Source organism: Misgurnus anguillicaudatus, chromosome 18, assembly GCF_027580225.2.
Source record: "Misgurnus anguillicaudatus chromosome 18, ASM2758022v2, whole genome shotgun sequence".
NCBI classification, from domain to species: Eukaryota; Metazoa; Chordata; class Actinopteri; order Cypriniformes; family Cobitidae; genus Misgurnus; species Misgurnus anguillicaudatus.
In genome coordinates, this window is record NC_073354.2 from 33,492,001 (window position 1) to 33,504,195 (window position 12,195).

Genomic DNA, 12,195 nt, shown 5'->3' on the forward strand with positions numbered 1-12,195 from the left:
TTTTTTTGACCCAGCATTTTTAGGTGTAGCATTTCATAGGTGTAGGCCTATGCATGCATTAGTTTTTTTGTTTTGTTAGTGTAGCTATTTATAAGCATTTTAAAAAAACATTGGTAACATCTCAATAAATATCATACCTGTATTAGGGCAAAATCCATACTTTCAATGCACTACAAGTTGTTTTGGCAAATAAGCATGCCGATGCTTTTCATAGACAGTTAGTTTTGTATTTGAGTTATTACAGTATTAACAACCATCATTACAATACTCATAACGCTTTCTGTGGTGGTACAATAATTCAACGAATGGTTGCTGGTTGGAGGGATAGCAAAAACGTACTACAACAAAATCTGCATAATTTTATTCAGGTATTACGACGACAGGCCTGCAGTGCTGTGATAGACTTACAATAAAAAACAGGTGTGCAGACTTGCTGAGCGTTTCTGGCTAACTGAACGACCACGAGTGTGAGCCAATCAAGAAGGGAGGTCTGTCATAGCGAAATACTCAACAGTCTCATTGTCTCGCGAGCTCTGAGGTTCGTCCTCCAGCAGAATTCATATGGCACCCATCAAGATCTATTAAATACACAAACACATTAATACACTTCCTGCGCTGGATATTAGCCTCAAAATGAGGTCTGTGTGGCGGACGAGGAAAAACACAGCCTAATTGAACATTAGAGCCACCCGTACAGAGCATAATGAGAGCGGGCTATTTGCACTGAAATAATAATAATGTTATGTACGAAAGCATGTTCCACTTATTTCGACCATTCTTAACAAATATAGCTGAACGGACAGAAAAGACGATTTATCAGAGAAGCGAACACTGTCGGCATTGTCGGACTTTTACTTAATGATCTGATCATTTACACCAACTTGAGGTTTAATGAGGCAGATTGGTAACTGAGACGTTCTCAATACAGAGTAAGAAAGTGCGATTAATAAGTGCGCACATGTGATCAGTTATAACAATCAACATCAGCGATCGCATTCAGATCTGCATGTGTTCAAATCGCAGGTACTTGACTGACAGATTTAAGATATGTATGGAATGGCATATTACCATTTGAAAGCAAAAATAAGTATGCTGTGTACTCAGTATGCATACTTTCTACATGATCTACTATTTGGAAAAATATGAGCTGTATTCTGAAAGGTTTATTATTGTATATACTCAATACTGGGCAGTACAGTATATAGGCTACTGTACAGTAAAAAAATCCGGGTTATTTGGGTCAAAAAGGGACAAGCCCAACCTAGAAAATGTTGGTAGTTGACTCAACAATGGGTTTAAAGCGACACCGTGTAGTTTTCAACCTTCATAATACATTTTCCAGACCCTTGTGATAGTACATCGACTTTAAATAGGTTGAATGACATGTCTACCATAGCCTGACGGGGTCTGTATCGCTTTTACTCGTACTTTAAAACTTAGGGTTTCGGTTAGTAACCAGAGCACAAAAAAACTACAAAATTCGACTGCTTTACGGCATACGTCACTTCCTCCACTTCCTCAACACAATTTTTTTTATGTGAATGTTGCTGGAGGCTACTTAAGGAGTGTAGAGAGCAACTGCTATTATGTGACTCTGTGGCACTGTGTTAGTGTCAAGGACCTATAATACAGGCGACCCGGGTTCGATTCCCCTTTAAGGCAACTTTTTATATAAACTCACGATCTTAATTCATACATAAATGCGATCTTCTTTATAAATGACGGCGATTATCTTGCATATAGTTCCCTGTATTCAGATGCTGCGTTCACGTATTTATCTTTATTTTACTGTCTTTGGTATTTACATTACAATCCAGGATGCTATAGCAGTCAAATTTGCTCAAACTTGCTCACAGTGTAAAACCAAACCCTATTCATTCACCAATCAGATCCGAGCGTTTCTCTCTTCTCTCTTGCTCATTTGCTGCATTCCGCTGTCACTCGCGTGACGTATTACAAAGCGGCAGACCTAAACACATCGGTTTAATTGGATTTGGAGCGACAATTTTCACACAAAAGAGAGGAAAAACTAGCGCTATTGCGGAAAATCCTGGTGGCGAGGGAGAGAGAGACGATGCAACAATATTTGTTTCGAAAAAGTCAAGGAAATACTTCTGGTCGTTTCTCAATTGGAAGGCTGCAGCCTCCGGAGGTCAAATATGCAGGCTGCATACGTCATGAAGCCTGGTTTATTATGGTACACTGAGGATTACATTCGCAAATTGTTGCATACTGCAACAATTTACGATTAACTAAGTATAATAGTCAACTTTATAATTGTTAATAATCTGAAATAAGAGAGTCTTGATGACGTATGCAGCTAAGAAATACGACATCCGGAGGCTGCAACCTTCAGACTGAGAAATGGCTTCTGCCACGACGAGTTCCTCATCAGAAAGTTTTAACATGACTGCGTTTCTCCCTGTTGTCTCAAAATGTTGTTCGTTTAGCGTTTTAAGGGTTTAGTTTTTAGTTTAGTTTTAAGGTTGACCAGTTCTTTTCCTTTGCGACAGTGCTGCGGCGCTTGTGGCCTCTAGGGGCGCTAGGCGTGAAAAATACATGTCTAACACCCCCTAGTGGCCAAAAAGTTCTGCGGTGTGCCTTTAAAGGATAGTTCACCCCAAAATTATAATTTTGTCATCATTTTCTTATCCTCGTGTTGTTCTAAACCTGTATGAATTTCTTTTTTCTGATGAACAAAAAGAAAATATTTTGATAAATGCTGGGAAGCACACAGCTGATTGTAACTATAAGCACATTGACTTCTATAGTAAGAAAAACAAATACTACACTGATGATGCAAGAAAGAGTAGTCTACTACACTGTATGTTCTTACCATCATTTATCTGTTATGTGGAGTGTTGGAATGAACCCAATTGCAGACAACAAAGGGTTAACTAAGGATATTTATTAATGAAAAAACAGAAAACAAAACCCACGAGGGGGCAAAACAACATAAACAAGATGCTAAAACAGATGGAGTGGACACTAAACAGAACAAGATACAAATCTACACTGAAACACTAAACAGGATGACACTTAACAATAAACTAGACTAAACACTTGATATAGATAACACTAGACTTGACTTGACAGCAGAATGCAGAACACAGTACTCACAGGTATGGTAACAATGCACAAGCACAGGACAACAAACACAAGGATCTTAAATAGAGGAGAACTAATGAGGGCAACAGGTGACAGGAATCAAACAATAATGGGCTAATTAATGAGGAAACAAGGGGGCGGGGTCAAGAGACGAGACTGAGAGCACATGGCTAGGAATAAACAAAGCCAGTGCTCTCACACAAAACATGGGTCTGTCATGGTTCTGCCACAAGACTAGATAAAACAAAGGACAAGATGGCAGAACCATGACAGAACCCCCCCCTTAAGGAGCGGCTACCAGACGCTCCCCAGGGGAACACTAAACACGAGACATGACAAACTGGAAACTAGACAGAACCCAAAAAAACATGACAAATAACAGCAATGGCAAACAATGAAGAATTACAAAAGGGTTTGGGTGACACAATAAAAACAATAAACAAGGGAGGGGGGAGGGGGAACAGAGTTTATGTGAGGAAGTCCAGGTAGGGTGGAGCTGGGTGGGCAAGGGGTCTTGGGTTCAGGGGTAGTGGAGGGCTTGGGACGAGGAGTCCGGGCAGGCTTGGTGGGGATCTTGGAGGCAGCAGGTTTGGTGGGGGAAAGACAAGGAGGAACAGTTCCGGGAGGAGTAAACGGAGGCAGGGTAGAGGCAGGAATGACTGGGGGCACAAAAGGAGGCAAGGCAGGGTTCCAGGGCATGACATGGGCAGACCAGGGAGCAGACGAGGACGAGCCAGGACACACAGGGTAGGGGAAAGAGTCAAGGGAGGACATGGAGACAGTGGCAGGGGAGGAAGCAACAGAAGGAGCCGGTGAGACAGGGGGCGCTATGGCTGGCAGCGGAGACGAGACAGGAACAGAGACAGGGGGCGCTGCGTCCGGCAGCGGAGACGAGACAGTGACAGGGGGCGCTGCGTCCGGCAGCGGAGACGAGACAGACTCCGAGACAGGGGGCGCTGCGTCCGGCAGCGGAGACGAGACAGAGTCCGAGACAGGGGGCGCTGCGTCCGGCAGCGGAGACGAGACAGAGTCAGTGACAGGGGGCGCTGCGTCCGGCTGCGCAGACGGCAGGGGCTGCAGCGGAGGCTGCGCAGACGGCAGGGGCTGAGGGTCCACAACCCCTCTCCTCCTCCTCTTCTTGCGTGGACGTGGTGCGGTGAACGGAGCAGGTGGGATGAGCGCCGTGGTGGGAGTGGCAAGATCTGTGGAGGACCCCTCGGACGCTGACTCCCACGAGATCCTCCTCTCGCGCTTCCCCCGGAGGTCGGCAGGCTGGGAAGAGCCTTCGAGAGCTGGAGTGGTGAGAGCCGGGTCCTCCAAAGTCACCACACAGATGGCGCGGCCCTCTGGAATGGTAGGCAGAGTGGCAGATGGTGATGCCCTGGTGGGAAGCTCCTCCCGACACAACTGGTCCACAACCTCACGGAACGGGCGCCGGATCAGCCCCTCTCGTTCAGGCAAGGGAGGAGGGACGTTGAGGCCCGCAATGAAGTAGGAGTTGAGGAGGGTCTCTGGCAACAAAACCCTCCTCGCTTCAACATCCTGGGCATACACCCTCAGGGTCCTCTCTAGCTGAGGAGGAAATGGGGCCTTGCCCATCTTCATGTCGGCGGCAGTCGACTGCCACCAAAGTTCTAGGTCAGCCGACTGCCGCCTGGCGGGACGACACGGGTTGTCTGCTGGGTTCTGTATTGGCTTGTGCATTCTGTTATGTGGAGTGTTGGAATGAACCCAATTGCAGACAACAAAGGGTTAACTAAGGATATTTATTAATGAAAAAACAGAAAACAAAACCCACGAGGGGGCAAAACAACATAAACAAGATGCTAAAACAGATGGAGTGGACACTAAACAGAACAAGATACAAATCTACACTGAAACACTAAACAGGATGACACTTAACAATAAACTAGACTAAACACTTGATATAGATAACACTAGACTTGACTTGACAGCAGAACACAGTACTCACAGGTATGGTAACAATGCACAAGCCCAGGACAACAAACACAAGGATCTTAAATAGAGGAGAACTAATGAGGGCAACAGGTGACAGGAATCAAACAATAATGGGCTAATTAATGAGGAAACAAGGGGGCGGGGTCAAGAGACGAGACTGAGAGCACATGGCTAGGAATAAACAAAGCCAGTGCTCTCACACAAAACATGGGTCTGTCATGGTTCTGCCACAAGACTAGATTAAACAAAGGACAAGATGGCAGAACCATGACATTATCAAAATATCTTCATCATTTATCAAAATACTTCCATAATATTTGTTTTCCTACTATGGAAGTCAATGGTTACAATCAGCTGTGTGCTTAAAGGGACACTTCATGTTTTCCCAGCTCCCGTAGAGTTAAACATTTGATTTTTACAGTTTTGGAATCCATTCAGCTGATCTCCGGGTCTGGCGGTCCCACTTTTAGCATAGCTTAGCATAATCCATTGAATCTGATTAGACCATTAGCATCGCGCTCAAAAATAACCAAAGAGTTTTGATATATTTAAAACTTGACTCTTCTGTAGTTACATTGTGTATTAAGACCACCGGAAAATTAAAAGTTGTGAGTTTCTAGGTCAATGTGGTTAGGACTATACTCTCATTCTGGCGTAATAATCAAGGACTTTGCTGCCGTAACATGGCTGCAGGAGGCGCAATGATATTAAGCAGCGCCTGAAAAAGTCCCCTTGGTAACTTTCAATAGCAGGGGACTATTTTCAGGCGCTGCGTAATATCATTGCATTGCAACATATTAGTCCAGTTTAAAATAGGAAAAATATCGAAACTTTGGTTATTTTTGAGCGTGATGCTAATGGTCTAATCCGATTCAATGGATTATGCTAAGCTATGCTAAAAGTTGTACCACCAGACCCGAAGATCAGCTGTCCCTTTATTATAATTGATCAAAAAAATCTTCTTTTGTGTTCATCAGAAAAAAATACATTCTTACAGGTTTACAACAACATGAGGATGAGTAAATGACAACCGAATTAAACATTTTGGGTGAACTATCCCTTTAAAACATCCCAGCGCATAGGGAAATTACAATTTAACGAGTTGGGCTCATCCCATTTTGACCTAACGCTGGGTTAAATGTACTTGTGTACTTTATACTCTACTATTTTTAACAATAATCAAAACAGCAGGTCTCATTTAATGAGAAATGTTTACAATCTGTTGAATTCCACACGACCTTACAGCAATGCCATTTTAATTCATATACTTAGATTAAAAAGTAATATTTTACATTTTTTATCTGTTCTAATATTTTGTGTCTTAATATTTGTCAGTTTACATGATGATGCAAGAAAGAGGTGTTAAATTCCATTAGATTTTTTTGTGGTAATTCAAGCTCAAATGATATGAGTACAGAGTATGCATACTAAATACTGCAGCAATAATGAAAGACATTGTGGTAGTATGGTATTCCAAACACAGCCATGCAGAATAAAACTACAACAGACGTCTAACCACTGCATGCAACAATGATGTAATTTCCCATTTCCAGTTTGAAAAACTGAAAGAAATATAAGTAGCAATTTGTAACATGACTCTTTATCGATCAGGTCGCTAAAAGTGTTGTTGTTTTTTTTTTGCACAAAACCAGATAAATATCGAGACAATATCTCGGTACTTCGAACAACAATGTAGCATACAACTGTTTGAAAACATTGCATACACTTTTACTATTTTTATAGTAAACAATGCACACTGTACAGTATACACTAGGTGGTTGGTTCACCTCTTTGACGTATACTCAATTCTTATTTGCAAGTGTAATGCAAGCATAGAAAATAAGTTAGGACGCAGCCCGGCCAGGAGCTTTACAAAATCAGATCAGTGCTAAACAAAAAACAGCCTTTTAAAGACCTCCGGTACTCTGAAGCTTTCATCTACACACAATAACACTGTCTGCGAGCCTTTCAAAACTTCACGTATAGATAAGGCAGAACGAGAGGAAGTCTTCAACATCAAAGGCGAGGCCTGCAGTCGCTAGAGGCCATTGTAATACAATGAAGAATCAAGACCATATACACGCTGTTGTATCTAAGTGCCTGGTACCATATGTGTGCAAGGAGAACGCTCTGAAAGTGTGAGAGAAAGAGAAATAAAGAGAGAGGCAGAAATGTTGTTCGGGATGGCGTGATGGCTTGAATTCAACGGCAAGATGAAAGTATGGATTTCGTTCGTAATAAAGTAAAACAGCTGCTTGCCAGACCGGTTGGCACGGACAGATGCAGTATATTTTTTACTCTTTTATAAGGGCCTTAAAAACAAGCTGATGCAAGCACATACTGTGGTGAAACTTCTGTGCAGACTAACCTGACAGCCAGCTTAAGATAACACTTACTGTACGGACCGACCGGCTACGATGACAACTTAAAAATTATGGATTCGACGTGAAATCGTTTCGGGTCTTATTGTCCATGATTTACCACAATGCGTCGTAGGATTTTGTTTTTGTACTGGGAATCAGACAAATCTATTTAATTTTTTAACTTCTCCAATATTGATAAGCTACCGAGCCTCTAAGGTGACACTGGAGTAAAAAAATTCAAAGTTTAGTTTCATGTGCTCACGTGAAACATTCATGTGCAGAATTTTTTTTTAAGTTTAGTTTCGCGTGCTCACATGAAACTATTGCGTGCACACGTGAAAGTTTTGACGTGCGTACGCGAAACTAAACGCGATAGTTTCACGTGCGCACGCAAAACCAAACTTTATTTAATTTCCGCCCCATGTCCCCCTAGGGGCTCCATAATAAGCCAATATATTGGAATTTTTTTAATTATCGGCTGAAAATCGATCAGTAAATTTCTTTATAACTTAAATTTGTTGTTTGTAATTAAAATACACTCAGCGTCACTCAATGTAAAACCAAAATCTGACAGATAGTAAAATGACCAATCATTATTTACCAATCATTATTTTTAACATCACATTATGTTTTGTCATACACAACACTACACTAGTTCAACACAATTATTGAAACAGTACCGTGATATGTCAGATCCACATTGATTATGTCTTGAAAATAAGTTTTAAGTACTTTAAAATGGTATAAATTTTATGCATAACAAATAGCTATTTAGTTTCGCCAATTTTCTGTTTGTCTTTTATTTACTGTAATAACATTTGTGTTATATTGGCCATACAGATTTCTTAATATTCGCATTTCTAGGGTTGCATAACGATTAATCGCGATTAATCTATTGCAGAATAAAGGTTTTTGTTTACATCATATATTTGTGTGAACTGTGAAAAATAATTATGTATATATACATATGCACACATGTGTGTATAATAATAAATAAATAAATAAATAAATATATATATATATATATATATTTCGTATTTATATATAATATAAATTATACATAAATATGTAAACATTTCTTAAATATATACATGCATGTGTGTATATTTATTTATACAAAGTTATTATACACAGTACACACAGATATATGATGTAAACAAAAACCTTTATTATGCAATAGATTAATCGCGATTAATCGTTATGCAACCCTAGATCGGCCATAAAAAAGCCATATCGGTCGACCACTACTGTCATCTTAATTTATCATATAAAAAAGTCTAATTGCTTAAACATTATTTTTGCTTGCTTGTTTTCTCGTGATCACCACTTAATTCCTCTTTATCTCGAGATAACAAAGTTTTTTTCTCGTGATCTCGACATAACAAAAGTTGAATTCTTGAGATTTGATTAAAGCTTGTGTGTACACGATAAACCGTGTTGTTTTGTTTGTAAACAGCAAAAGCATATTTTGCTAAATTAGCATGGATGAACAAATGAGATTTTACTTGGATCAGAGATTCGCTCAAGCTGCAATAGATTTCTCAATATTTACAATTTTACAGTGGTGAATTTAGGGACCGTCTTTAAGTTATTCAATAATATGATCACGAGAAAAACAAGCAAGCAAAAATAATAATAGTGCATGTCCTTTCTCGGCTTCCGTAGATTTGTGCTGGTTTCACCTGTAGGCTATTTTAAAACATATAAAGTACCTGCACACAAACTCGCACTAACTGGAAAACGTTGTCTCTATCTGATCAAAAGGTAAATTACAGGGATTATTCTGAATGCTTTGGCAACGAATACATGAAATCAGGTTTAGCGAGACTATAAATCGATCAACAGCCCATGAGTCAAACAGCCGCAAGCCTTTGATTGTGTCCCAACAGAGAGGTGAATGTGATGCGGTGGCAATGAATGTGATTAGTCACAGCAGTATATAATATAACATGTACTACTCACTCCTGGGCTCTCGTGGTCCGTCCACCGTCACCTTAATGGCCCTGTGGTAAGTGGCCACTTGTGGTGGGTTTGTGAATACTGTAATCGTCAAAGTGAAGCTCTTCCCTGTGTAAACACAGTTAACACACCGCACTTCAGATAGTAACTCAAAAGACATTTAAAGATTTTAAGAAATAGATATTAGTAATCAAAGTTTTACTGAAGTGGGAATCAGCAGAGAGATTGAAAAGCCTACATCGATACACAGAATATGACTTGTCTCCAAGATCCAAGATAAAGTCTCAAAGTCTAATGATGAGATTAATCAGTAATTGATTTCAATATCAAGGTTATATTTTTACAGAATTTATTTTACATTACAAAAACAGTAAATCACTGGCTGGGTTTTGTCAGACAGGGTCACATTTGTTTATGTTTTGAATGAAGACTGCCCATAAACAAGACGGGGGGCTTCTGGGAAACTTTAGCTAAGAATTGCGCAACGCTACAGCGTGGCATCTGCGATCTTGGCCTTTGTCAGACAGCTCACTTCCCTAAACAAAGATTCCAGACAATTTGTGCTCTCTGGTGGTTTAATACGGGGAACAAGGGATTAACATGACGCTCCAATGGTTGCTACTCATGAATGCCCCTGGTTTGCTGGGGAGACAGGAAGTAGTGGGTGGAAATTTCTGGCAACGCTGGGAAACAGCTGGCAGGACGCTCGGAATCTCGGCACCACAACGCTGATTTTATAAAAGCATCGATTATAAAATATTAAAAAACCACCAAATAATGTAAAAAGAATTTGAAGAAATTACTATGACAAAATACGTATTAAATATCCTGAAGCTTTATGAATAAAATATTTCAATGAATTAAAAAAAATCACTGTTGCATTACATTTTTTAATAAAATGTATGCTCTATAAACAATGCAATACTTTCGGTGTAAACAGTGTGGTTTGTGGCACTATCAAAACCATCCTATCTATTTGTCTGCCTATATATATCAGAGATTGCGGACTGCTTGGAAAGTCTATTTCGGATTCTGTATGCCAACACTTCACTTTAATGAAACTGATTTTGGCAATGAGCTAAATTTATTTGATAAAAGTGCATCATACAATCTTCTTTGCTCAACATGAATTGAACAACACACAAGTGTTAGGCAGGCACTATTGGCGTAACCCAAGTAAAGCACGCTCTCAGACCTGTAATTTAATGAGTGCATTATTACTGGAATTGTGGTGATGTGGTTTCACGTCGGTGTTGACTCGTAACTGATAGCTGATTACACAGACAGACTATAATTATTCTAGCAATGTCATGTGTCCCTATGTGACCTCATGACTGTTACTAGATCTACCGGCAGGATTTCTCTGCATCGCAATGTATAAGCGTAGATAAATATTACAAAGTTTCATAAGAAAAGCGCATGGTGCAAAACTAGAAACTACCTTAACCAACTTAAAAGGTGGTTTGGACACAATTATATATTTACACATAGATAGTTTTATAGATAAATGTAATGCATATGGGTTACAAATATATATTTATACACTTCAACCTATAACTGCATCTGCTGATACTGATAAATTCTGATACGTTTTGTTTTTTATGCTGTTTGTAAACAATCGGACGATATTGCTTTTTTGTGCCAATACAGATTATGGGCCGATACATTGGTGCATAATTTATTTTGGGAATAGATGAGTTGCACAATTCAAAAAGGATGAACAGCCAACAAGTGTCCAGTATACCTGAAAACTATTCAGTACTGATTAAAAACCATCCAATGATGTACGTTACAAAAATATTAAAGAGAGCATTAGAAATTTAAGCAAAGGATGGGGACTTTACATAATCTAAAACTAAATATATTTTTGTATAGTTACAATTTTGAGTTTTTGGCTTATCGCAATTTATTTTTATATGCTAAAATCATGCTCAAAACCTTCGATTGGTAATGTACCACCAAGCATAAACATGCAATGAGTAAAAACAATGAACCTGCCAAAAAGACAAATGTAATATTGATAAATGTGAAAGAAAAGCCCTCAACAGCCTGTGTAAATGATCCCATGTTGAAACAAACATAAGGAATTTCAAAAGTGTGTTTTTCCTTAAATATTTTAGATGTGTACTGACCTCTTCCGCTCCGGCCAACAAATCGTAGGTCATTGAAGCGGGCCACCTGGTTCTTCATAACACCTGAGGCATTCCTGAGCTCAGCCGAATAATTCTCATCGTTCCCCGCCATCACTGTGACCACCGTCCCGTCCGAAACATCACCCAGGGCGACCACCTGCACAGAGAGCAACGATCACAGCAATGACACAACACTTTGAATGCATAATTTATTAAGCACAAATGCAAGACATTTTTTTCAACTGCATATTCATAAAGGTCCTGTGAGCTCCAATATTTCATTAGAATATTAACATATGTGCATTTTAAGAAATAACTTGAAAATAGTTTTATTGTAACAGTGACAATTCATTTGGCCTAAAAGTCCATCTGAAAGAAATCTGACTTACAAAATAAATGCTGAACAATATGAACAATACAGATACATAACAAACATGCATGTCGGTGCTACAGTATATGCTCGGTTGCATCACACGTGTTGATATTTATCCTATTTGCAAATCTCTGAGTCATTAATGTATAGCTCATATATGACACAGAGTGAGTCAAAGGGTAATACATTTGCATTTGTTCTTGCAACTCTTTCTATTTCAACATGACTAAGCTGTCAATTACTTAATACTTTTAACCACACCTGCACAGACCCGACTATAAACACAAAAGCCAAGAGCTAT

At 39.6% G+C, this 12,195-nt stretch overlaps 1 protein-coding gene across 2 annotated transcripts in view; it reads right to left on the bottom strand.

Annotated features, from left to right (window-relative positions):
- Window positions 1-12,195, bottom strand: part of runx2b (RUNX family transcription factor 2b) — a 54,178-nt gene that overhangs the window by 20,580 nt on the left and 21,403 nt on the right. For both annotated transcript variants that reach the window (XM_055187017.2, XM_055187018.2), the window contains exons 4-5: window positions 11,522-11,678; window positions 9,393-9,497 (exon numbers count right to left, since the gene is read on the bottom strand). In XM_055187017.2, coding sequence (XP_055042992.1) covers window positions 9,393-9,497; window positions 11,522-11,678 — 262 coding nt within the window. The remainder of the gene's footprint in view (window positions 1-9,392; window positions 9,498-11,521; window positions 11,679-12,195) is intronic.